Source organism: Trichosurus vulpecula, chromosome 3 (genome assembly GCF_011100635.1).
Source record: "Trichosurus vulpecula isolate mTriVul1 chromosome 3, mTriVul1.pri, whole genome shotgun sequence".
In the NCBI taxonomy this organism is placed as follows: domain Eukaryota; kingdom Metazoa; phylum Chordata; class Mammalia; order Diprotodontia; family Phalangeridae; genus Trichosurus; species Trichosurus vulpecula.
This window is the reverse complement of record NC_050575.1, coordinates 81,047,540-81,074,715: the sequence shown is the minus strand read 5'-3', so window position 1 is coordinate 81,074,715 and position 27,176 is coordinate 81,047,540. Positions and strand designations below refer to the sequence as shown.

The window sequence follows — 27,176 nt, the reverse complement described above, 5'->3', positions numbered from 1 at the left end:
AATCCTGTGTTTTACTTTACACATTTAAAAATGTGATTCTGAGAGTGGTCCATAGGCTTCACCTTCAGACTGCTAAAGGGATGTATTACACAAAAAATGTTAGGAACTACTCCAAGGTTCCTTCTACCTCTAGCTTTCTATAAGCAAACCATTTTCAAGTCTGCTAGAAGCACTCATTTTTCCATATTCAATTAATGTGCTAAATAGGAAGTATTATTATTTACCAGTTAAACAAGCCTCTCAAAGGGTCTCCCCTCCCCCCCTCCCTTAAGCAACTTGGGTCATACTTTGTTAGCAAAATACATGTTTGCACATGTAATGAAAAGTAATAAAACTACATTTCCTCAAAAATAGTCTATGAGTCAGACTGTTAAAAAATTCAAGCCACCCTCCTCCAGAACCCGGGAGCTTTTAACGGCATCAGGTAGGTCTACTAATTCTCTGTGAAATTCATTGGCTGTAGGTCAAAGCTTCCAGGAAAGCATGGTGAGAGATGCTAGGAGAGGGGCTAAAATCGACATTCACAAATGGTGTCAGGACAAGGCATCTCAGTGACAGAGTCACAGGCATGGAAAGTGTGTTAGATTCACACTTCTCTGAAGGATGCCATGATGCTAATGATGCCGACATGCTGAGCTTTGCAGAGAGAATAGTGGGGCCTGTAAACCTGCCAAGTGAACGGTGAGCTGGGGGAAACACATGTCTACGAAATAGGAATCCACCAGCAGATGGCGCCAGCTTCCTTCTTCATCTTCCAAGCCTTTCTGCATAAAATCTTTATCCCACTAGGTGATGGAGCTAGAGCAGTAATGAGTATTTCTAATGTTGGGTTCTTTTCATCATGTCTCCCTTTGTCTCTGTTTCCTTCGTTCTTTCCAACTTAGCAAAATCTCGGAAACCTATACAGAAAGGAGGAAACTCTCCTATGTCTTTGCAGTTAATAGTAACGATCACGGGCACAGTAACATATGATGCTGTTGGGCCAGCTGGCGGACTGGGTAGTTTTATTTTACTCCGAATCTAGAATGTGATTGGGAATAACACTAGGAAAATTTCAGCTGTCTAGGACTGAACTAGTTAATACCTGCAGGATGCACTTCGATAGATAGCTCCAGGAGCGAAGGAAAGCAGCTCTTTGGCAAAACAAACACCAAGACTATTAAGTATGAGATAATTGTTAGGGGAAATATGACTGACTCTCGCATCTTTTAATATACCTAGCACTTTATCTGTATTGATCTGCTTCTGCTAAAGAGGAAATTCAGAGTTTATCTACCTGCTTGTGCAATCAAGTGTGGTTCTGGACTATTGGCAAATTACAGGAGCCCCACTGGGGTCTTGCCTTTTAGGTTCTAATTTCCGCACCCATCACAAACATGCATAATCAGCTGAGTTAATCAACACTTTATCTCCCATGTGCAGTGTATGTCCAATATCCTGAATTTTGAACGAAAAGGCTTGCAATGGGAATTTCAGTAGAAAACTGTGATACTGAGATTCACTCCATACAAGAGACCCAGTTGGATGAGTCAGTAACGTTTTGCAGAGCACCCAGGTCAGATGAGGAAATGGCATCTCTCAAACCTGCACGTTGAAACTCTAATGTTAGGAAGATACATGACAGGACATGGAACTTCCTAAGCTACTTGAAAAAATAAGAGATTTGATATATTAATGCCTTGGAACAAGCTCTTCCTCACAAAGGGTGCTATGTAAGATATTTTGAAGATACTTACTCATAGAAGGTTGTCCATCCAGTTTCATCACTCTTGGTGGCTAGGAGGCCTGTGCTTCCATCATAGGTCATGAGTCCAAGCTCTAGGTTCTGGGTAGACACAACTTTCAAGCCTCCATTGCTGCCCACAGTGAGAGTGATGATCTGATTGTCAGGCATCAGCAGGTGGCGGGCCATACCGTTGTTGTCCCTGCGGATCTTCAAGGAGTTACCATTGTTATCGACCAGTTCAGTAACATCATTGTCAGCGCTGTAAGTGAAGTTGTATAAGTATTCTCCCGTCACCAGACTTTGGGTGTACTGGTGAATGCCATCTGCGTTGAAGACATACAACTCTTGTTCCCCTGGGGACGCTGCCTCATACTGGTTGAAAGCATTTAGGACGGGCTTATTCTTGCTAACTGCCCTAATCCGAATATTTCCTAGGTCAGCAATATAGATGGTTCCATCTGGGGCCACAGCCAGGGAAGATGGAGAATTCAATATGGCATCGGTAGCATAGGCTTCATCCCCAGAATAGCAGTTGCAGTTGACATCATTTTTGCAATCGCAGTCTGAGGCAGCACCAGCTAACAGGCAGATTTCCCCATTGGTGGTCACCTGGCGCAGTCGGTTGATTTTCTTCTCGTCTGTCTCCGTGATATAGAGGATACCAGTATGGGAGATAGCAATGGCACTAGCTGATTCCAGGGCAGAGTGAATGGCCAATTTGCTGAGGGAGTAATCAATGCCTGGGACTTGGCAGTGCATGGGGCGGCCTGCAATGATGCTCACTTGATGGTTCTCAGTGATTCGCAGGATGACGTTGTTCTCCAGCACATAGAGGGAGTTGTCCATAGGGTTGACAGCAAGATCAGTTGGCCATTCCAATCGAACCTGGAAAGTCATATCAAACACCGGGTTCAAGAACAGCTTGCTGAATCAACTGACATTTCCCTACAGAAGATGCGCAAAGAAGTGTGCGTGCATGCGTGCAGCATGCGTGCGTGCATGTGTGTGTGTGTGTGTGTGTGTGTGTGTGTGTGTGTGTATGTGTGTGTACACCTGCCTATGGGCTACAGAAAAGAGAAGAATGAGTTAGTCAAAGGTTTCACTATCACGGCACAAACTAATGGTATATACAATGGGATGAAATAATTTTAGATTAACAGGGAAATGTTGATTGACATCACACTTGCAGTGCTATATTCTCAAACTTGCAGAGATGATGGAGACGGAAGGATAATTATACAGTAACTTTTCTATCCTATAATCTGTTAATGGTTATAATAAATCAGATGTACTTCAATGTAGAATTGGGTCTTTCTGCAACATTCCCTACTGTCTGCCATTCTGTACTCAGTCATGTTAGTTCTTCCCTACTTGGCTTAGATTCCTAAGAAGGGTAAGGCAGGAACCCAAGGCCAAGAGCATTCTGCTGCATGGCTACGGAAATGAGGAAGGAACCCTACCTGGGCCACGTCCATGCTGGAATCACAGCTCAGAGGACGGACGGCGGTCAGATCATTGGAGCCCAACAGTGTGGAGATGATTCCATTTTGGTCCACCTTCCGGATCATGGTGGCATCCACAAAGTACATGAGGCCATTCTTGTCTACTGCGATACCTGGGCAGGAGAAGAATGATTTCATATGCCATGTCTGTGTCTGATAGAAGACTTGTGGTGCAAGATTTGGGAGTGGGAGAAGAGTGCTCTATAAATGACTCTCTGACAGTCCAATGCCTCCAGTGGGGTGGACTAGGACATCGTTAAGCAGATAAATCTCTCACACATTGTTGAATGCACCTCCCTCCAGGATGGTCTCCCTGATTAGTCTCACCTAACTTTGTTTAGTCCTTCATTCTAGGTAGCTCTTGTAACACAGGCAGCTAGGTGGCAAGGTAGGCAGGATACTGGATTTTGAATCAGGAAAACTGTTCAAATCTTGCGTTAGACCGTGACAATATAAGTGACCCTAGCAGAGTCACTTAACCCCTCCCAGGCTCAGTTTCTTGACTTGCAAAATAGGGATAATAATAGCACTTGCCTTAGAGGGTTATTGGGAGAATCAAGAGAGATATTATGTGTAAAGCAATTTGCAAATCTTAAAAAGGGCTATATGAATGTTAGCTATTATTAGCACATATAGTTGTTTGCACAATGTTAGCCAATAGGGATAGCATATTATGAAGTGCTTTGTAAACCTTAAAACCCTACTATTGTCACTACTCACTTGCATTTAGCTTTTTCTTAGTCTTTTTCTCTGTGTGTGTGTGTGTGGGGGGGTCTCTTTTACTAGAATGTAAATGTTCTGTGGCTAGCGACTGTGTCTCCTGTATCTTTTGCTCCCCACTATAGGATTTGAGCCCAGTAGTTTGAATGCAGGGACTGATGACTACCTAGCCAATACTTCAAAACTATAACAGAATTTCTCAGCTTAGAATTTCTCTAGTGCCTTTTGCTCAAGGGCTCCTCACAAATATCAGTCCCATACCATTGTCACCTCATCTTATAGGCAGCTATGTGGTGCTGTGAACAGATTTCTGGGCTTGGAGTCAGGAAGACCCAAGTTCGAATTCAGCCTCAGATACTTACTAGTTATGTGACCCTGGGCAAGTCATTTAACCTCTGCTTGCTTCAGTTATCTCTTCTGTAAAATGGGGATAATAATAACCCCTCCCTCCCAGGGTTGTTATGAGGATCAAATGACATCATATTATGAAGCACTTAGCACAGTGTCTGGCACATAAGAGGTGCTATGTAAATGTTAGCACTGGGGGATGGAAGATCACTTGGGTGGCCAAGTCTCCTACAACACAAACTCAAGATGTTAACATTTCATCTGATTTTCTACACTCCACAAAAGTAAAGAACATCCAAAATAAAATTTTCTTTCCATTTGTACCACAAATGGATAAAATTTACTTTAAATAGGTGGTTAAAAAAACCCATCCATTTATACACAAAGCAATTAATTAAGTTAAATTATACCAGGGAAAGCAGTGATTTGACTGCTGGACTTAATTTTACTCAGTCTAGACAATGAGGAAACTCATATCTTGCATGACTTTTCTTGAAACCTCTTTCTTTGTCTCTTTCTCTTTTCTTTCTCTCTTTTCCTTCCCCCTTCCCTTCCCCCTCTTTTCTTCTCCCTCTCCCCCTCCCTCCCCCCTTCTCTCTCTCTTCTCCCTCTCTCTTTTTTTCTCTCTTCTCCCTTCCCCCTCCCTCTTTCCTTCTCCCTCTCCCCCCTCCCTTCCCCTTCTCTCTCTCTCTCTCTCTCTCTCTCTCTCTCTCTCTCTCTCTCTCTCTCTCTCTCTCTCTCTCTTCTCTTTCTCTCTTCTCCCTCCCCCTTTCTTCCTTCCTCCCCGCTCTCCTTTTTTACCTCGAGGACTCATCAGCGTTGCATCCACAGCCTTTCCCCCATCTCCACAGCGGGCCTCATCAAAGGGCAAGCACTGCTCTCCCGTCCCTGCCACTACTTCTGAGTTCCCAGCCAGGTCCTTGGCTCCTGTCAAAGACTTGACGCGGTAAATCCTCCGACTGTTGGTATCTGACACATAGAGTGAGCCGGAGACAGGGTCCACTGCTAGGTAATACTTGTGGGCAGGGTTATTGCTTTAATGGGAGAAACACAAAGAGAAACAAGAAGAGAACATGGAGCTGGCTAACGAGAAGAAAAGCAAAGAAAAACATTCTATTGGTGGTTTTACCTTCTACTATCTTTTCACTTTAATGAACTGGAAAGAAACTAATGCAGTAACTTAGTGTTTTAACATACCATGGCTCTAAGTTATTTTCAGTTGGACTTGTACTCCTCAATTTATCTTAGAACTCGTTCCCCACAGCGCTAATGTGCTGTTGCTTGATTTAGTTGGCATGGAAAGTGTCAAATTGCTACTAGTTAGAAAAAAAAATTTTTGCTTTATACAATAGGAACTCCGTATCTGTCAGCTACTTATTATCTGCCCCACCCCAACTGTACCATGACCTAAATTGAGATGAGCAATGTTATCTCTCTCTTTCTCTCTGCCCTCCCCCAACCCCCAACCAAGAACGTCAGTACCTACCTGTTCTACCACTTCATAACGTTAAGTTGTTGCTTGGCAGGACTGATAGCTTTAAGTGTCTTGCTCAGTGTTAAAAAGCCAGCATATGTCTATGGTGGGATTCAACCACAGCCTTCTTGGTTTTGAAGCCAATTTCTTATTCGCTAAACTATGGCTGCTTCTCATGGCAGTGCTTACTGATATTTTAAAATGTCTGATTCCTCAAAGCTTAGAGGTCAGCAGCACCATAAAAAAAGAGGCCAACTTGCTACTCCCTTGACTGTAACACAAAACACCTCACAGTCCTTCTCTTGACTTGTCCTCACACCTTTTTGTGGTCTTAAAATGATGACTGATCCTTCGGTATGGATGGGAATAATATTGATATATAGGGTGAGGAATATGGATATGATAAGGAGATTGTGTGCTATTGGAGGTAGAATGTGGGCCTTCTTCACTCATAGAAGGTATAGTCTATACCTTTACAAAACCAAACTGAATGAGTGACTGGAGTAAACACAAGTGTACTGGAGGCCGATTGTTAAATTTTCAATGTGAACATTTTTGCTACAATTCAGGGTTTGATTTGTTGTTTTGTTGATTGTCTACTCTAGAGTAAAGAAAATGTCAGTAGATTAAATTTAAAGTGTGTTGTAGGTACATTCCCCTCCCATCTCCCCCAGGGTGCAATGTGGTTAAACATTTGCCAGTGTGCCCCTAGGTGCAGAGATTCTCCCTTTACCATGACTGACATTTCCATGTAACCAAAATTGGAGCACGATTACACTTGTCATTTGATGATCCAAGAAGTCCTGTATTTCCAGGTCCCTTCAGATGCTAGTGTCTTTCCCTTTCAGATTATTTTCATATATTCTGTATGTATCTTACATGTACCTTCTTATTTACATGTTGTCTCCTTCATTAGAACAGGCTTCTGGAGTGCAGGACTGTTTTCACCTTTCTTTTTTATAGCTAGAGTTTGGCACAATCCCTGGCACATAGTAGGCACTTAATAAATGCTTGTTAACTGACTATTTTACTACTAACTAGCGGATAAGCCTTGGGAAACTCAATGAGCTTCTTTGGGTCCTCTTTTCCTCACATGGAAAGTGAGGGTATTTATTATATATCTAAGGCTTCCTTAGCTTTAGAATGACATAATGTTACAATTTCCTGTACTATGTAGACACAAGGATAAGAAAATTCTGCCTGATACACAATAATAAGGACCCTTCTTCAGGACCCAACCAGCAAGTTCATTTTGATGAACTCTTCTGCCAATATTCTGGAATAAGTTTTGGTTTTGTGCAGATGAAAACATCGTAAAGATGAAATTGCTTCACATCATGTCAGATTCCTTCAGTTACATAAGGTTTGGGATTTTTTTTTTTTTTGCAGGGGAGGGAGAACAACATTTTAGAGGAAGAAGAGAAAATGAAGGATTGCAGCAATGGAGCTCCCTAGTCAGTAAGTTGGTGAAACTACAATTAAAAGAAATACTCTTTGGATTCTTTACTGATTTAAAAAAAACAACAACTCTAAAATGAATCCTGAAGACTATTTTAAGGAACAGTCTGTGAACTGTGAATTGAGAATGTCTTCAATCATAGCCTCTCTTCAGGTTGCTATTAAGACATATAATTGAACTGAAAACCAAGGTCTTTAGGAAGCCCTTGCCTAGATAACTAGTTGGAGAGACTAGGAGTACTTCTGTTCATTTTTTTTAAATCACTGGAGAATTTAAATGTGTAGAAAACAAATTAGGAAAGAAAACGGGGAAAAAAACTCCACGATATTTCTTAATTAGACTGTGCTCTCTTGCTGAAGGAACAGTAACTAGAGTGATCAGCAGAAAGATCATGGCACATATACAGCTGCGCCTGTCTGGGAGGTAGATAATTGATTCCGGACTTTCTAGGGAGCCTAATTCTACAAAGTTTCAAAAAAACAAAAGCAAAACAAAAAAAGCCACAAAAAACTGCTAATATGGAATGCATGGAAGAGAGGATATGAGTTTTATCCATGTCCAAGGGAGTGTTCCTTCTTAGCTCAATGGCATTGGACTCCTAGCCTACCTTGCCTCTTCAGCCTCCAAGAGTGTATTTCCTACTTTATTCACTTAAGGCTCAGTTCAAGTACTCCTCATGAAGTCTTTTCAGATCCTTCCAGCTGCTACTTTCCTCCCTCCCAAAATGACTGTGTACTTAATTTCTATTTCTTTTGTATGTATTCAAAGATATACTCCCCTTATCAATGGTAAGCCCCTTTGAGGGTAGGGTCATAGGGTAGTTTTTAATTGTGTCTTTGTAACCCCAGGGCTCAGCACGGTTCCTGGCATATAAGAAGAGTTTAACAAATACTTGCTAATAGATTAATATCCAATTATTTTGGGAAAGGTTGTTGGTGTTGAAGTCAGTTATGAAGAACTGGTCTTATATCTATTACCTGGAAGCTAGATGTCAAAAAAGGGATTGGCCTCCTAAAACATCTGTGTCCCGTATGTTCTTGTCTTTTGCATTGCTGGCCCCAAATTCTTCATTGAGGTGAGCCAACAGTCCTATAGGAGATTTGTAAAGGAAGTGCCTTTGGGGGATGTATAAGTTAGAAGGGATATAGTTGGGTCTAATGGTTTTATGTAGAACTTTTCCCTATTTAAAAAACCTCAAGATAGGATCAGCAAGGACTGTGGACATATCAGCCAAAGGAGAATGTTGGCCAGGGAGGGGAACTACTTATGAATGTTATCTTTTGCTCTTTCAAACTCCAGACCTTTTCAACTTCACATGTGTTTGATCTCCAATGTCTGTGATGAGCTTACATGATTCAATCTTCTTGATCCCCAGACATCACTGTCTCTGCCACTCCCACTCTGACCAATTACTCAAAGGAGCAAATAGATTATTTCCTCAAATCCCTTGTCATGCATTTCTATTTGAGGAAAAAGTGCAGTTCACTCACAAGAACTGATGGAAGTTATTTTGGTCAATTTCTACCCACCTCCCAATTAAAAAGAAAACCCAATTTCCTTTTCTTCAAGCAAGATGATTCTCCACATCAGTGCTGCCTATTGTATACCACATGGGCAGTTTTGAATCACGTCTTTAGATCTATGTGCTATGAACTATTTAGGCGAAAGAGGTTAGGCTATCTCCACCTCTTACTCAAAATGGATTCTGAGATCTATGCAAATGACTAGTCCATCCAGCAGTTGGATCCATTCTGACTAGCAGATTGGCAATTAACTTAGTTTAAAAAAATGACCATAGCTCCAAGAAAAAAATCATTAATGAGTTGAAAATGAATTTTTGACCCATTTCCAGTTCATTAAAGCTTTTGTGAACCCTGTCCAGCATTTACAAAAGACAGAAGTTTGCCTCAACTGTTTAGCCCAATTATGGGCCACATTGAGCAGTGCCTAGATAGAAGTTCACTGAGGGTTCATTACCCTATACTTGTGTTTCCCAGGAATTCTAATTACTGTCAGCTTATTTGGTTGCTTTTTGACTGCATTTCATAATTGCTAAAGCTTATCATATCCACAACACACAATTAGCACATAAAAAGAACTATATTTTATACATAAAAATATACATTACACAAGAAGCACAACACAAAAAGCAAACACAATGAAGCAAACAAACCATATTAAATTAAATATGGGAAAGAGTTCTTGGTCTTACCTATGTTTAAACTCTTTATTTCTTTATAGAAAGAAAACAGAAGGAAAAAAGAACAAACAGTTAGCTGAGGAATTGATGGTAAAGCAAATATAACATTTTAGTTTCTTTTACAAAGGGCCCCAAAAGAAGTATTGTTCCCCTCCCCCCTGCCCCCAACTACAGCTCCAGTTTTAATTTGGGGAGTTGTTTTGTCTGATGCTTGGACAGCTGCTTTGCAAAACTTCTCTGGGTCTTAGCCAGAGTGCCCTGGCTGTTGTAGAACACAGATAGCATCAGGTGAAAATGTCATTTTGGCTTTGGGGCAAGGTCACCATCATTTTATAGAGGGCTTCTGCTCATACCCCGACTCAGAGATAGCAAAAATTCTAGAGAATATTGTGGGAAGAGCCCTATTTTCCCTCTTCTTCCCTCCAACCCTACACCTGACCATATTCTTTTTCTCATATTCTCTCTCTCTCTCCCTGCCTTTTTCTCTCCCCCTTTTCTGTCTCCTCCCTTCCCCTCTCCCCCTCTTTCCCCCTTCCCTCTCTCTCTCCCTCTCTCCCCTGCCTCTGTTTCCCTCTCCTTCTCTCTTTCCCTCTCCCCCCTCCCCCTTCCTCCTCTCTAATGGTAAACTCTCAATAGTTTGTTCTAATGAGGAATTGAGAAAGCATGGATAAAGGACTCTCTCAGTGAATGGTAAATTTTAAATAGTCCTCTCTGTCACAACCAAATGGCTTCACCCTTCTCTCTCAGCAAATCTCTTTGCATAATTACTAGAAAAGTAGCAAAGGCATCTGCTTTTCTCCTCTCTCTGCCCAAGTCTGTATTTTGGCAGATTTAGGGCTGAAAGGGGGGCAGGTAAAGAAGTGTGGGGCCTGTGTACTTCCCAGATGGGGTCTTCAAGCCCCTGGGTGTGAGAATAGGCTGTCTCTGAGATACCTCAGGAAAGAGGTATCTTTCCTGAGGAAAGAGGTAGCAAGAATCTCTTGCCCACTGTTTCCCTCTCCTGGAAGAGTAAAGAAGGCTCTTGGGGGCAGGGTTGCTGTGATTCCTGCCTGGGGTGCTGTTCAGGCCCCAGCCTAGGGCCATCATTAATGGTAGGTTTGCACAGGGATTACATTTTTACTATTTTATTCCAAAGTGTTAGTTTAAAAAAAAGTTAATTAAATGATGCCAATAACTCCTGAGCTCTGACTGACATAGCACAATTTAAGATTCATTCTGCAAACCGTGCGGTGTCACAGTGGCAGCTGGGAATTCTCATGTCTATCTTATATTGCTTAATGAAAGTGAAATGTTATCTGCCACCAGTGCAGTAATATTTGGCTCTTAATTATTGCAATATCAATTCTACTCTTTAGTCAAGATTTTGTGCAAGACTTGAAGGGATTTGGGTTTGCAGTCCTGACCTACTTCTTTCCCAAGAATGTTGGCTCCAAGTTGATTAATATAATGTCTATGATGGGAAAGAAAGAGTTTCTGATGGGGTCAAGGGCAGATCAAGGGAAAGGGTTATGCTAGCCTTACCCAGAAAAGGAATACCCCTCCCCTTAAATCATCAAGCGGTAGAGGTTATTTCTTAGAATTGCTCATCTCAGATGGGAAGAAAACAAGGTTTAAGTGGAAGGAAAGAATAATAGACATTAGAAATTCCTCTTATCCTTGTTCCTTTTATCCTTGTCTTCTGCCAGAACACCTCTGTCGATTTTCTAGATTTCAAAAGTAACTAACTGTATGATCATGGGTGAGTTACTTCTCTCTGGACGTCAGTTTCTTCTTCTATAAACAGGCAGATGATACTAATTGCATTACTTCCTTCACAGAGTTACATCAAGGAAGGTGCTTTGTCATCCTCAAAGTCCTAACTAAATGTGAGCTATTGTTATCTATTTTTGAGGGGCAAGGTAGTGTATGTAGTAGAAACAATGTTAATCTCATGATTGGAAGAAGCGAGTTTGAATTCTGGCCCTTCTCTTTCATTCTCTCTACCTTTGCAACTTTGGGCTGGAATAGCTAATGTTACAAAGTGCTTTCCATACATTATTTCAATTAATCTTTGAAATAGTCCTGAGAAGTAGGAGTTACTTGTTCTTCCCATATTGCAGATGAGGAATGTGACTTGCCCAGGGTCACACTGTTAATAAGTGTCTGAGTTGGGATTTGAACTTAAACCTTTCTTCCTGAATCTAAGTTTTGCACTTTATGCATTAACACATAATGAGCTCCACTCCTGGGATTCAATTTCTTCATTTGTAAAACAAGGGGAGAGGCTTTGATGACCTCAAAGGTGCCTTTCAGGTCTAACTTCTATGGTTCTATGAAGCCATGAAGATTCATTGTGTCAGCGATGGGTTCTTTTGCAGGGTTAAGTAATGGTAAAATTGTGAAGCTGGCAAATTTTGGATTTGCTGCCTCTCTTTTCCCTGGACCCTTTTTCTTTCCCTACTTTGATTACCTTCTCCCCACCTGACACCCAATGCTCTCAAGCTGACCCATCCCCTGGTCACTCACAGAAGAAAGTCATACATTTTTCCACACCTCAGCTCACTTTACCTTCTCCAGTAGTGTTTGCATTGTAAAAGAAGAGGCCTAGTGAATTATCTCCAAAGAGTGAATTGCCAATGGCTGAATATCAAGAAGCAGTGAAAGAAATATTTGGGCAAAAGGTCTGAAAACCACAGATTTAGAGTTGGAAAGGCCTTAGAAGTCAAGTCCAACTTTCTCATTTTCCACATGGGGAAACTGAGGACCAAAGAGGTTAAGTGATCACAGGATCAGAGACCTTGAGCTAGAGGGGACCTTAGAGGTCACTGAGTCCAATGCCATCATTCCCAGGTGAGGAGACTAAGGTCTAAGGAGGTTAAATGACCTGCCCAAGGTAATACAGCTAGTTAGTAAGCAGCACCAGGATTCAACTTCAGGTTCTGTGACTCTTTTTTGGTATCTCCAGACCCTAGCTCCTAGCACATAGTGGGTATTTAATAAGTGGTGACTGAATGATTGATTGATTTCTACTATACTATGACTTACCCAAAGTCACATGGTTATTAAATGGCAGAGATGAGATTCACAACATTCTTTCTCCTTTGCTACACTACTTCCTTGCTTCCCAGTGCCTCTCAAACCATACCACCAGGCCTATTCTACCCCTCCCTTTATCTGCTATTCCATATCAGTATACAGGACAGCCATGGCCGTCAATCATCCGTCTGTGCTGCCCTTTGCAGCATCCTAAGTTTTTGCCTCTGTAACCAGCCTCTGCCAGCACCAGCAGCAAGACTGTAGCCAGGAGAGGCACATCTCCCATTTTACTTTACTATTAGCACCTTCATTTACAATAATTATTACAGCAATAATAATGCTTAGCATTTACACAGCAGTTTCTATTTTCAGAGCCTCTTAAAACCATTCCAAGACTCTCATCCGTCAGGAAGCTCAGATCAAGTACCTCTCCTGTCCCATCATCCCAGGCTGACCCAAACCTCATCTTATTCCCAATTCCCACCTTGCAGAGAAGAATAAAGCCCTAGTTACCTTTTTAGGATATAAGCTCCCTTGAGAGGAGTGCTGAGGTCAGTTCTATTTCTGTGCAGTGCCACGCACACAGTGGGAGCTTAATGAATATTAAAACTAAAGCAAGCACAATCGGGAGGCTACGTTGGCTAGGTGAGTATTGCCGACCCTCTTCAGAGGGGAAAGGTACTGAGATCTCTTTCCTACAGCCTCAGCAATGCACATGGCTCATACAAACCTTCCAGCGCCCCCACCTTCACTCCTACTCCACTGAGAAAAAAAGTGGAGTTTCTTTTAGTCTAAATGACCTAGATGGATAAGCTATTTCACTGGCTAACTGCCAATACTGTTTCACTTTGTGTTGCGTAGACTAGGCATAGGGCCCAAACATTCCCTATGTGTCCTGCTCACAATCACATGGCTGACTTAGCTCAGCTTCTCAAAATCTGAGCCAGTGAGGTCTCCAATATCATCCTGGGTCATCCCTCCATCTATCTTTCTACTTCTCCCTCTCCTTCCCTCCCTCCCTATCCAACCATTCCCAAAGCACTCACATCCTTGCACTGAAGGAATTTATTCTTCTTTAGTTTTCACTTTGGCATCAGGCAGAGCCAATTCCTATTTAAAATTGGAAGGAGAAGTTTGCCTTTGCTGTCCCTTGTTCTTCTTCATTTTTCCCCCACTTTAAGAGCTTCTCATGCTCCCTTTCTCTTATTTCTCCATCCTCCAATCATCCATCATTCCTAGGCTGGTCCCTGGTCCCTAAATTTGGTAAATTAATTCACGCTATGGTGTTAATGACTTAATATGCAATCCTCTTCCTAGAGAAAACCATACTCTGATTCAAAGAAAGTCCCCAGGAGAGGACAATGAAAAACAAAAAGGCATTTCAGGTATTAGGGGTGTATATAGGTAATTCCCACCCGCCCCCCAACAGGACCACTTCCTGTTTTCCCTCCATACTATATAGATTGATCTATATGTTAGGTCATCCCTGGTAGCAGGAGGTATTTGATCTGTGATAAGTCTTACCCTGTCTTTCCCTGTGTATATGTGTAGGGGCAGAAGAAAGGACAGGAGGTATCAGAGGGAGGTTAGGAGCAATTATATACAATCCCAAACCAGGCCTAGCTCATTTAGCTCTGGGATGGGCAAGTGGGGGTAGGGAGAAAAGCTAACTCTCTCCGGAAATTCTTCAGCTGCCAACTCACAACCCAGCAAAGAAATAAGCAAGACATGCTTCTCCCTCCCTCCCTCCCTCCCTCCTTCACTGTTTTCTGTTTTTAAAGAGATGGGATTGACAGCCCTTTGTTTCCAGGCATGTAGTGGGAAGAAAAGAAGAATCAAACCACTGTTCTTATAAAAGCTTAACTCCTAATCGGCTCTGGGTACCTGGCTGCTGAAAACAAGAACAAGCCCAAGGACTGTTAAAAAAAAAATTACACAGCTGTCGAAAGAAATCAGGACTCAACCCCCCCTTTCCCCCACCCTCATCACACAGCACTTGGTGTGTTCAAGAGAAGCCTCTGACTCTGAATCCGGAGAGCCCTGTCAGCTGTGGAGGTGGTGTCTGATATCATTCCTCAAAATCTAGGGACTCGAATCTCTTGGGCTTTGAAAATGATTGACAGGAGTAAGCCTTGAGGGGACCAGAAAAGGAAGGAAGTCTAGTTAATAGAGTCTTTATAGGATAGAGTTCAGTTCATCTGCAGGACATTGGCAAGATAACCGGCTCTGAAGTCAGAGGCCCTAGGTTCAGATCTCCTATCTGTTGCTTACTACCTGTTCAACCAACCTGAGGAAAGTCACTGGGTCTCAGCTTCCTCGTTTGAAAAAGGAGGGGATTGCATTAGAGGGCCTCTGAGGTGCCCTTCCAGATTTAGGTCTGTGATCACATGATCCATGCAACATCTGAACTACAATAAATATCTTATAGGTGGGGAAAGTAGGTGTGGTCTTTGTAGGATTAAAAAAAAAAAAAGCAGCAACGCTCCAACACTAACAACCAAATACAGGATGTTTTAGCTCCTTCTTTGTCCTTTCCTTCTTTCTTCACTGTGAAGTGTGAGGTCCTTGAGGTCAGGAGTTATGGGATTCTCCTCCACCATCCTCTTCTTTCTCACACAGTATGCCTAGTACAGAACTGTGCTTAGGAGACACCCATATACTGTCAGACTATTAGATCATTGGCAAAAAAAAGCAAAACTCAGCCCAAACTGTCTGCCTGGCTGTAAACAGCTTGGGTACAAGCTTTGGTGAAGGAGCAGGGGAAGCTGTGAGTGAGAGTAACACTTTCCCATTCTCTGTGGTTTCCTTTTATCCATGCTGTCAATATCTGTAACTGAGACCTGGTGGTCCCAGAGTCTCTTAATGGCTCTATCTATTGTTATTCCAGAGTTAAACCTCTTTGGATAGGAGACAGACACCACAGACCTCACCTCCAGGGCTGGAGAGCCTGGATCACCTGCCCTGGGAAAATCAATTTTACAAGCACATGAATTTGAGCTGACCATGTGTTGGTTGCCGTCTGCCCAGAGTGCCTTGGGATGTAAGCGGAAGGGCCAACAATGTGCCGATGAAATGCTGTTGCGGAGTGCCTGCCACAGGCTGGGGCCTGGGGACTTACCCTTAAAGGTCAGGCCTGTGTAGCCAAGCTAATCCACTTTCCATAGAAATCTGGAAAGATCCAGAGAATTTTGGAGAGTTTCTGCTCAGAGATTCAATAGATCAATTACTTGTCTCCACTTTGCTTTTATGGCAAGAGTTCTTGGCATGGGTTTACAGCCTTAGTCCTTCCCTTAAATACTGTTTCTCTCCTCAATAGACTACTCTGGTGAACCCCCAAAGCTAGCAGCTGCTTGTGGTACCACTTCTCTAGTCGGACATGAAGACTCAAGCTCTCCACAAGCCAACCTCCTCATCGGGACCCAACCGTAACCTTTTCCCAACCTGTTTCTCTTCTATGTGAGGGGCTCCCCTGGGGAGGAGGGGGTGGAGACAGAGGATAGATCTTCCAGAAGGGAGAGATGAAGCAACAAGAGCTGGCTGCATGAGGATGCTTACCGTAATTCTAGGATGCTGGTCACATTCCGAGAAGGGAAAATGCGCCGGATGTAATTAAAATCCCCGACAAAAAGACTCCCATCGATCCCCACAGCCAGAGCCACAGGAGCCAGAAGCTTGTTCCCTTCGGCGAGACCATTGCAGCTTGGACAGGAGATGCTCCTCCTTCGTCCATTCCCCATGATGCTGGTGATGATGGCAGGCTGCTGGGTCAGGAACTGGTTCTCCCCAGTGCCCTTATGGAGGATTCCTAGGGAAGAAGAAATGGGAATGAATAACAGAAATCCATAGAGAAGAGTTTCTCTTGGCCCCATGGTGAATGGGTCAGGGATGATGGGTGGATGAGAAGGAACAGAAAATAGAAAAATCAGGTAATGATCACCTTCAGAGAAGCAAGAGTGTATTTTATTCCCCCCAAACTGCTTGGGAATCAATAGCATGGCCTGTGTATATTATAGACTAGTGCCTGAACCTGTGATTTCATAGATGTAGGGAACTGCTAGATGAAGTGACTCCCTTTACCAACACAGGTTGGCACCTTCTTTGCAACTTACAATCTTAAGGAGTTGCCTAAAGTACTGAAAGGTTGGTTGACTTGTTCAGGGCTCATAGCCAGGATGCGTCAGAGTTGAGACTTGAACCTGGGTCTTCCTGGCTTTGAAGCCAGCTTTTTATCTACTACACAATGCTGCTGCTCATATACTAAACCTTTATTCACTGGGACCCTTTTCAGATTCAATTGCCACGGTACTCTACTTTTAGGGGAAAAAAGGACCTATAATAACTAGCATTTATATAGTGCTTTAAGTTTTGCAACCATTTTACATACATTTTCTCATTTGGCAACAACTCTGAGGGAGGTGCTATTATTACCCCATTTTTCAGATGAGGAAACTGAGGCTTATCAAGATTAAGTGACTTGTCCCTGGTCACCTGACAAGTAAGTTTCTGAGTCAAAATTTGGCTCTGAGTCCAGGGCTCTATCACTTGTGCCATAGTCAATAGGATGGGTTTATTTAAGGATAGGAGTTTTGAGGTTCCATCCTGAGGTCAGTACCACAGTTAGTTCAAACTGCAGTATTTTCTATGTCCATGGAGGCATGAGGGACAAGAGTTCAGAAAGCATTGCTATCTTTACTTTAGAAACCTCCACACTCTTCAGTCACCCCCGGGGAGTAAGTGGAGGGACCTGGGCTCAAACAGCTGCAACTACTCCCTGAACGTTCCAGTCAGAACCCTAGACAGGGGCTTCAAATGGGTCCTATGTGTGTGCATGACAGCAGTGTATACAAGTAGAACTATGTTTTATTCCCCATCCTGCATGCCTGTTTTGTTCATCTTACTCCATGTCTCCAGTGCATGCCCCTATTCTGCCTCCTAACTTGAAGCTTTCTGAATCTCTGTTATTCATGTCAGCCACTTCCAGGCATAAACCTGTCACCTGTAATAAACCACAACTCTGCTTGATCCCTGGGTAGTTAGGTGGTGCAGTGGATAGAGTGCCTGGCCTGGAGTCAGGACGACTCACCTTCCTGAGTACAAATCTGGTCTCAGACACTTACTGGCTGTGTGACCCTGGGCAAGTCACTTGATCCTGTTTACCTTAGTTTCCTCATCTTTAAATGAGTGAGAGAAGGAAATGACAAACCACTCCAGTATCTTTGCCAAGAAGACCTCAAATGGGGTCACAAAGAGTCAGACGTGGCTGAAATGACCCAGCAACAACTACTTGAACCACATTCACCCCATTCCCCTGCTCTTTCCTAGTTTTCCCTTGTATGGTCTCTTTCTGTTGTACATTGGGGAATCCCTATCCAAGTGTGGGTAATCTCTCCTTCATTCTAGATCATTTTCTTGCCTTTTCCCGTACCAATTGCTCAAGAGAATGGCAAGCAATTTCACTATCTCTGTGACTTCCCAGACCACGATACCCTTCCCAGGTTAATACTTGCTGTATGTGTTATCGCTCCCTATTAGAATTTAAGCACCGTGAGGGGAAGGACTGCTTCACCTTTACATTTGTATCCCCAAAACAGCACAGTGCCTGACACATTATAAATTCTTAATAAATACTTTTTCTTTCTTTTTTTCATTCATTCATTCACTCATGGAAACTTGGCTCTTGCTTGAAGGTGCCACATCACCTATTGCCCTCCCCCATCACCACTGCCATCTACTACCTTCAGGACCCATCTTTAGCTCCCTGAATAACTTCTACCCTTGACTCAGACTCTTCCTTTGAACACTGACCACTATTGCTGGCCTAATGACGAGACTAATAGTCATGTGCCCAAGCTATGTTTGGAAATTTCTACCTCTATTCTTAGGCGAAACAAAACTCAGGCTTACCAGAGAGATACTAGTAGTATCAAGGTCAAATTTGGCCCAAATATCCCTACCTCTACTTAGGTAAGAAAAGTATACTTTCTCTCCTCTCATTCTCTTCTTACTCTTTACCATCTAGCTTCCAACCTTATCATTCCATTGAAACTTTTCTCTCCAAAGTTACCAATGATCTCTTAGGTTGTCAAATCCAATGGCCTTTTCCCAATCCCCATTCTCCTTGACCACTTTCCACTGTTGATTACCTTCTCCTTGATGGTTATTTAGGTTTTCAGGAAACCACTCTCTTCTGGTTCTTCTCTTACCTATCTGACCTCTCCTTCTCAACCTCTTTTGTTGGATCCTCATCCAGTTCCTACTCTCTAACCATAGGCATCCCTCTGAGTTCTGGGCCCTTTTTTCTTCTCCCTTGACACTACTTCACTTGGTGATCTCAGCAACTCCCATAGATTTAATTATCATCTCTATATGCTCATAATTTTCAAATCTAGCTATTCTGCCCCAACCTCTCTGCTGACCTCTAATGAAGTAGATGTCCATTAGACATCTTAAACTCAACATGTCCAAAGCTGAACTCATTATCTTCCCCCTGAAACCCTCCCCTCCTCCTACTTTCCCTATTATATTAGAGGGCAACACCATCTTCCCAGTCCCTCAGGCTCGTAACCTAGGAGTCATCCTAGATTCCTCACTATCTCTCACCCCTCGTCTCCAATCCGTTGCCTAAGCCTGTTGATTTTACCTTTGCAACACCACTCAAATATGCCCTTTTTGATACTGCCATGGCTCTAATGCAGGCTCTTATCACCTCATGGCTGGACTATTGCAATAGCTGGCTGGTGGGTCTGCCTGCCTCAAGTGTCTCCCCACTCCAATTCATCCAGTTACCAAAGTGATTTTCCTAAAGTGAAGGCCTGATGATGTCAGTGCTCCCCCACCCCATACACCACCTTCCTACTCAATAAACTCCAGTGGTTCCTTATCACTTCCAGGAGGAAATACAAAAACCTCTGTTTGGCATTCAAAGCCCCTCATAACCTAGCCCCAGCCTATCTTTCTAGTTTTACACCTTATTCCCTACCACATACTCTTTGATCAAGTGACACTGGCCTTCTTGCTGATTCATGAACAGGGCACTCCATCTCCTGGCTCTTGGGCATTTTCTCTGACTGTCCCCTATGCCTGGAATGCTCTACCTACAAATTTCCCTGGCTTCCTTTAAGCCCCAACTAAAATCTCATCTTTTACAGGAAGCCTTTCCCAACCCCTCTGAATCCTAGTGCCTTCCCTCTGCTAATTATTTCCAGTATATATTTGTCCCTTATATAGCCTGTTTGTATGTATTTATTTGCATGTTGTCTTTCCCATTAGATTGTACTCTTGATCCTTGAGGGGAAGAATTGTCCTTTGCCTCTGGTCTGGCAAAAAGCAGGTACTTAATAAATACTTACTGACTAATTGCCTCAGATAGGACAGAGAACTACCAATGGCTAAATCAGGCCCTGATAGCACTGCTAGAAGCAGCAGATACTTCCATGACCTGTCTGTATTTGAAAATTCTCATCTTTTTCTTTCTTGGTGCCTTGAAGTAGGAGCACCAAACTCTAGATCCAGTAAGGCATTATTCACAGTCCCTGCTCCTGAGGGGAACATGCCTCAGGTATGCCAGAGGAAGAGATTAGTGGTGGCAAGGCCATGACCTAGTTGCAAAATCTTTCTACTCCTTTGAGATAAATGAGCACCAAGGAACTAGACTATTGATTCACACCAATGTGTGCACCACAACTTCTCCTTTAGAATGTTATCTCCTTTGGTGCCGTTCCTGTTTTGCTTTTGTCTTTGTATTTCCAGCACATACAGTGTTTGGTACATAGAAGACATCTGATAAATTTTTGTTGAATCGAACTGAATCCATGATTGGAAGTGCCCTACAAAAATGTGCATGATTCATCCTCTCCTATGGTCACTGGTCTGTGTAACGGTAATTCGACATTATTCTTCACAGAATCAAAGAAGCACTCACTCTGAGTGAGATGGTACCTCAGAGGCAACTTAGCTCATACTGGTTCCATACCTGAAGGGGAAGCCTCTATACTATCCCAGGAAAGTAGGCAACTAGTCTCTACTTGAATTCTTCCACTGAGGGGACATCTACAACCTTTTGATCATCAAATAAAGATCTCTTTAAGTTTACTACAGCATTCTGCACTTACATCTTGCTTCAACACTTCAAAAGATCCATGATTAGACTGTAAGTATGCTTATTAAGGTAGAAAAACAGAATAATTTTTTTAAAAGAAATACAGCAGCAAGGATCAAAAAAACAACAAAAAAATTTCTGCTTAACTCTTAATTAAATTGACCACAACTGAAGCATTCCTCTAGCACACTAGTGAATCAATTTTTTTTTGCTCTATAGAGGGTGTCCTAAAAGTTTTAGTGCCAGTTTAATCTATTAAAGCTTAATTATTTTTAAAAATACCTTTTATATGTATAAGCTATATTAAGGGAAGGGGAAGGAAAGGAAGAGCACAGCACAAGTTATCCATGTCAATCCTTTGGAAGCGTCTCCTCATGACTTTTTACATCAGGATCAGGCCCTCAGTAGAATTTTGGGGCTGACCCCAGCATTTGGGGGAATAGATAGACTAACCTGACACAAAATATTCTCTGTAAAGGGAATTATTAAGTATATTTGAACCTAGGGCCTCTGGACTCCATAGCCAGTACTCTTTCTGCTGTACCATGATGTAGTTAATGAACGTACCACTTTTGACATTTAGTATGTGATGCTTGTCCAGAGACCAACCCCCCAGATTGGAAGGGTCCAACTCAAATCCTTGAAGTAATGCGGTCCTTTTCTCCCAGAGAATTAGGCTAGGGCAGGTCTCATATTCAAACCCAACAGAGACTGAAAAAGAGAAGAAAAAAGAGAGAGAAAACAGCTTGATTACTTCTTAACTGTCTGACAAGAATGCATAGACTGTATTCTCTGTAATAAAGACTTGGCTCAAAAACTCACTCAAGGAGGAGGGCTGAATGCCTTTTTCTTTGATTCCACAATATTAAATTCAGATTTCCAGGCTGGAATCAACCTGGAAACTTTACACAGCAGTGCTCTGTGGGGACTGGAAGACCTTTCAAGTGAACAACTGGCTTCACAAAATGACCCTACTGACGTGGAGGGAGTAGATGAATCATTTAAAAACCTAATAAAACTCTTCTTTATGGTAGGACAGGAGACCACGTACCTCAGCCTGCTGTTCCCTGCATGTATTTATTATATTTTGTGTTATTTATTTTCACTCACCAGGAGAAAAACCCTTGGAAACATAGCAGCTCATTTACAAGGAGATTCTAGGGGCAACAGCTTGTGTTAGTTAATACACTTTATCCACTCACTCAGGATCCCATAGAGTGCCAGGAGAGGCAGGCACTGGGGCACAGAAAGCCTTCAAATCAGTGAAAATTCAGGGAAGAACAAAAGGGTATTTAAAATAGAATGCGGGTGGTTGGGGGAAACTCCAATTTGCTATACTAGGACACCACCTAAGACTTGTGTAATATGGCAATGAGCCAGAGGACATGCCCAGCTCCATAGGAGGTGCTCTAGGTAAGCAAACCAGGACTGACTTCTGCTCTATAAATGATTGTTGTTTATCTGTATAGATTAGTGAAAGATCTGTGGGATGGGAGAAAAGAGATCTGAGTGTTAGTCTTGGGTCTATTGCTAGCTTATTATTGTTTCTGGATCTCATTTTCTCAACTTATTTTTTTTTATTTTTTATTTCTTTGGAGGCAATCAGGGTCAAGTGACTTGCCTAGGGTCATACACTAGTAAGTATCTGAGGCCAGATTTGAACTCACTCAGGTCCTTCTGACTCCAGGGCCAGTGCTCTATCCACTTCACCACCCAGCTGCCCATTTCTCTACTTATAAAAGGGGAGAATAAACTCCTCCCTACCTTCATGGAATGAGGAGAGAATGAATGATATAAATAATGTTAGAGATTTTAAAATTCTTAATTAGAAACGTACCATAGAGCTATATGACACTGTTATCACCACGAGGTAGTATGGTCCAGTAGAAAGAATGCTAGGCTCAGAGTCAGGAGATCTGGCTGAAATCCCAGCTCTGACATTTATTAAATATGTAAACAGGAACAAGTCACTGAAACTCTATGGGCCTGTTTCCTCATCTATAAAAACGGGGATAATACTGTTTGCAATATTTACATCACAAGGTTACTGTGAGGGAAAGTGGCTTGTAATACTATTGAAATGGGAGTTATTTTTTAATATTGCAAAAAGCTCAATTCTATCTAGATGAATTAGCCTCTTCGGAGATTATCTGAGTTATATCCTTAATCCTAAAATAACTTTTGCTTGTCTGTTAGCATTTCTCTCCTCACCTTCAGCTGGAGTATCTTTGGGCAATAAAGGTTCATTTTACCATTGAACTAGGATAGTGACCAGACCCAAGACTTCATTGATGTAAGGTATTGCCAGGTGAGGAAGTTACCTCTACCAATGTATACTGGCATCTTCTCCACAGTTTATAATAGAGAATTGTCTAGAGCATTTAAGACGGTAAGCAACTTGTCCGGGGTCACAGCCAGTAGATGTCAGAGATGGGACTCGAACCTAGGTCTTTCTAGTTTCTGCACCACACTCTCTAACTATTACACTACACTGCTTCCTATTGATATACTGATAGTTCATTCAGGTTAACTTGCTACTTTAAAAACTGTGTGATGGCCTTTAAAACCAAATGTAAATTTTTTGAGGTATTGTGTATTACTTGGACCATGGCACGCCTTCACCGAAAATGGAAAAGTCTTACTCGTTGTGATGAAAAATTTTCAACATTTTCAGAGATATCAAGGCTTTTGGTGAAGTTATGATAGTTTTCTAGATTCAGCATGATCCTAAAGAAGCTTTCAGAAGTAGGAAAATAAATCATACAAGCATGTTTGAATCCTCATAGTACCTTCCTTAAAGTCCAGGTATTATAAGATACTCCATCTTATGCTTAGGGGATGTGAAGAGGAAGGGCCGGCAAATTAAATTTCAAAGTCATAGAAAGCCTAACCAGATTTGCTCCCTTGGGGAAGTGGAATGGGGCCTTGAGGTCCACAATATACTATTCTCTCTGAATTCATCCTCGCACCCCCTTGTGTTTTTGAAAGTGTTACCCTGGGAAAGAGAGAACATACCCACAGCATCTGAAAGCCCATACACCCTCTGGCCATAAGCATCCGTCTTATCCCAGATAAATGTATAGGCCAAATTGGGGGAAGCCTGGAATGATTTCTGAAATAGATGCCCTTCCACTGCTACCATCAGGTGAACTTTAATTAGGTTCAGAGGCACGGTGGACTGAGTCATGGTGATCTTCAGCAGGGATTTATACCCGGCCGTCCTCGAGCTCAGATAGCACAGCCTCACAGTGGAGCCGGGGATCTCGATTTCTTCATGGAGGACCTGGTGGGAAACACAGCGCAGACATGCTGTATCAAAGGTGCCTGGCTGGTGAGCTTCTCTCATTGTGTTCATCCTGATCACTAGCTCATTCAAATGACAGACCTTGTATTGTTGGTATTACAACTTTCCATGGCTGGAAAAAAAAAATATTCTGTATCCTGCACTGTTGAGTGATGGGGCTGAGGTTGTGATTTTTGAATTAATGATTCTTGGTCACTGTTGTGTTTCTTTTTAAAAAATCACACTGTTGGCAAAAGATGTAAATATGAATAGCAAGCTTTATTGCTAGCTGTGTGCAAGGAGGCCGCAAGAGACCGTAATTATATGAACCTGCAACTTCCATTGACAATCGGTATAAAGCAACAGGGATGTAATCATGTAATATACCCTCGATAGTATTACCCAGGTAGATCATTAAAGAGCCTCTTACCATGTATCTCTGTGACTAACAGGAATAAAAAGCAATTTGCAGGTGAGCTGCATACACGTATGATATTTTTAGTCTATTAAAAGGCACAGAAACCACCGATGACTCAAAAGGGTATCTGGGGACTCTGTGAAGGGACAGGAATCAAGGCTCAGTCTCCAGCAGATAGAAACTTATCCCAGCTCCTGGATTTGAGCCTCCTTGGTGGATTGTGTCTCCTGGTCCCCCAGCCCTGGCAATTTGGCAATCTCTGCTAGGAAGGAGGAGAGACGTAGTGAAGGGGCATCGGCCCTGGCCTGGAATGTGGGTTGCTAGGCAGGGCTGTGAAGGATGACTCGGTTCCTTGCTGTTTCTACCTGGGTCTCAGGCACGATGGGGTTCCGCCCAGGGGTAGCGCTGAAGAAGGTGGACAGTGGGGAGGAAATGATGATAGGATCAGGCCGGACAAAGCCACTGAGGTCACAGCTGGGGATGGAATTCTCTTCTGTTTTCATCACGAGAGTGTCCATAGCATAGAAGCTGTTCCACGGAAGCCACACGGTCCTCTCCTGGCTCATAAAAGGAGCTCGCTCAAAATGCAAGGTCAGGGATGCACCTCCATTGGCAATAAGGTCAAACCTAGGGAGAGACAGAATCGACTTAGAAAAGATCAGCACTTCTTTGCAAATCAAAATTCATCATCACCTTTACATAGGGTTATCAGTTCTGTCTAGAGTAGGCTCAATTTTCATGATGCCAGGTTAAAGGGTGGCATTCATTGTAACTTTCTTCTAATTATTCCTTAGTCTCTTTCCAATTTAACCCAATTAAAATCAATTCAGCAAACATTTATTTAGCTCCTACTATATGCAAGGCACATTCACCCCTTGGGTACCTAGGAGACAGGGTTAAGAAACCATTAAGAAGGTCAGTGCTATGTTTAGGCCAGGAGACAGCTGGAAGAGACTAGGGCAGGACAGAGTAGGAAGAGGCCCTAATTCTGAGTCCAGCAGCCCTCTTGTGTGGTTCCACATTTATAAAGGCTTCTTAGAGCACGCAACCTAAAGATTGCTGACCCTTCTGGGATTTTGGCCCTTAGGCACCATTGACATTTAACCTTTTGAAAAGTTTTATTGATTTTTTTGTTTTACATTATGTTAATTTCCAATTATAATCCTCCCACCATACCATTAAGCCTCCACTAGTAACAAAGATTTAAAAAGAAAAAAGAAAAGAGAAAACATGGTTCAGCAAAACCAACCAAGACATCAACTGGGAGTTGATAGTATATGCAATATTCCACACCCTGGGTTCCCCATTTCTGCACTGAAGGAAGGAAGACACTGTTTCTCAATTCTTTTCTGGGGACTAGGCTTGGCAATTTCAATTACATGGAATTCTCCAAACCACATAGCTCCCAAAAGTGATATTCCTAAAGAACAGGTCTGACTCTGTCAGTCCTCTACTCAATAAATTCTAGTAGTCCCTACTACCTCTGGCTTTTAAAACTCTCAATTTCTTGGCTTCAACTTACTTTCTAGACCTACACTTTCTCCCTTACCATGATCTATGTTGAGCCAAACTAGCCTCTTGTTCATACATGGCACTCCTCCCATCTTTATGCCTTTGCATAGGCCATCCCCACATCAGCAATGCCCTCTCCTTTCTCACTGTTCCAGGAATGCCTAGTATCCTTCAAAGTTCAGTTCAAGTGCCATCTTCTACATGAAGCCTTTCCTGATCTTTCTAGTTGAGAATGCTTTCTACCTAAATATATTATCTTGTATATAATAATTGTATATTATTTTATATATTGTATATTTTATATACATGTATATATATATATATGCATGTTATTTTCCCCAAATATGATGTCAGCTTCTTGATAGCAGGCACCTATAAACACTTGCTGATTGACTGAGCTTTATTTTACCATTCTCTCCATTTATATTATTTCGTCCATTGTTAAAATGGTTTCCTTGGTTCTGCCAACTTAATTTTGCATCAGTTCATATACAGCTTCTGATGTTTCTCTGAATTCTTCCTACTTGTAACTTCTCGTGGCTCTACCATATTCTATTACATTCATACATCACCATTATTTAGATATTCATAGGCTTAGAGTTGGGAGCAAATTCAGTGGCTAGTCCTGGCAAACAGCATGCTCTTAATGGATGCTCTATTTTACAGATGAGGAAAATGAGATCCATTCTCCAAATGAGATGTACCTATTTTGTTTCCAGGTCTTTGTTGCCATAAGAAAGTGCTACGATGAATAGACCTTTCTCTCTGTCTGACCTTCTTGGGGCATATGCCTAGCAGTGGGATCTCTAGGTCAAAAGAGAACCCTCAGCTATTATTAGTGAAAAGCTAGACTAGTTATGAAAATAATTCCATCTAAACCCATGATCTCTTTGCCTGAAGAAAATTTGAGCTTGGCCTCAAAAAAGTCAGATTATAGGTTATAATAGAGTGAGAATTTGAATGAAAACTTAGAATTTCAACAGATCAACAGTTCTCCTTTTGCCATCAGATATAGGAAACTCTGGGCATTGGTTGGTGAAAGAAAGTCTTTTGGGGGTAGTTTTTGAAATTACTTGCAAGATTTGTCAAGTGTTGGCAAGAATCTTCTTTCTAAAGCCAATAAAAAGTTTGAAACCTAGGCTGTGAGGCACACCTAGATCTCATGATAAGTTGCTTTCTTAGGCCCTGGTCTCATGGGAACAGTGACATACCTGGTATTTGAAATCCCTCTCCCCACCAAGACTATCATGCTTCCCCCTAGAGCATTCTGGATTGAATCTGGCAGCATATCATTGTCCAAGGCTGAATAACTTTTTACATTTTCTTTTTCAAGGATATTTTATTATGGCTCCATGTCCAATGGATTAAAGAAACCACAGTACTCTCATTTTGGTATGGACTGAACTGGTAAGCATTTCAAA

At 42.2% G+C, this 27,176-nt stretch overlaps 1 protein-coding gene across 1 annotated transcript in view; it reads right to left on the bottom strand.

The window, feature by feature from the left end:
* TENM2 (teneurin transmembrane protein 2) overlaps positions 1 to 27,176 on the bottom strand; it is a 1,009,006-nt gene that overhangs the window by 24,975 nt on the left and 956,855 nt on the right. Inside the window, exons 16-23 of the mRNA XM_036751277.1 lie at positions 24,609 to 24,870; positions 23,558 to 23,825; positions 21,110 to 21,253; positions 16,000 to 16,249; positions 9,442 to 9,462; positions 5,098 to 5,330; positions 3,187 to 3,341; positions 1,737 to 2,611 (exon numbers count right to left, since the gene is read on the bottom strand). Of these exons, the coding sequence (XP_036607172.1) occupies positions 1,737 to 2,611; positions 3,187 to 3,341; positions 5,098 to 5,330; positions 9,442 to 9,462; positions 16,000 to 16,249; positions 21,110 to 21,253; positions 23,558 to 23,825; positions 24,609 to 24,870 (2,208 nt within the window). The remainder of the gene's footprint in view (positions 1 to 1,736; positions 2,612 to 3,186; positions 3,342 to 5,097; positions 5,331 to 9,441; positions 9,463 to 15,999; positions 16,250 to 21,109; positions 21,254 to 23,557; positions 23,826 to 24,608; positions 24,871 to 27,176) is intronic.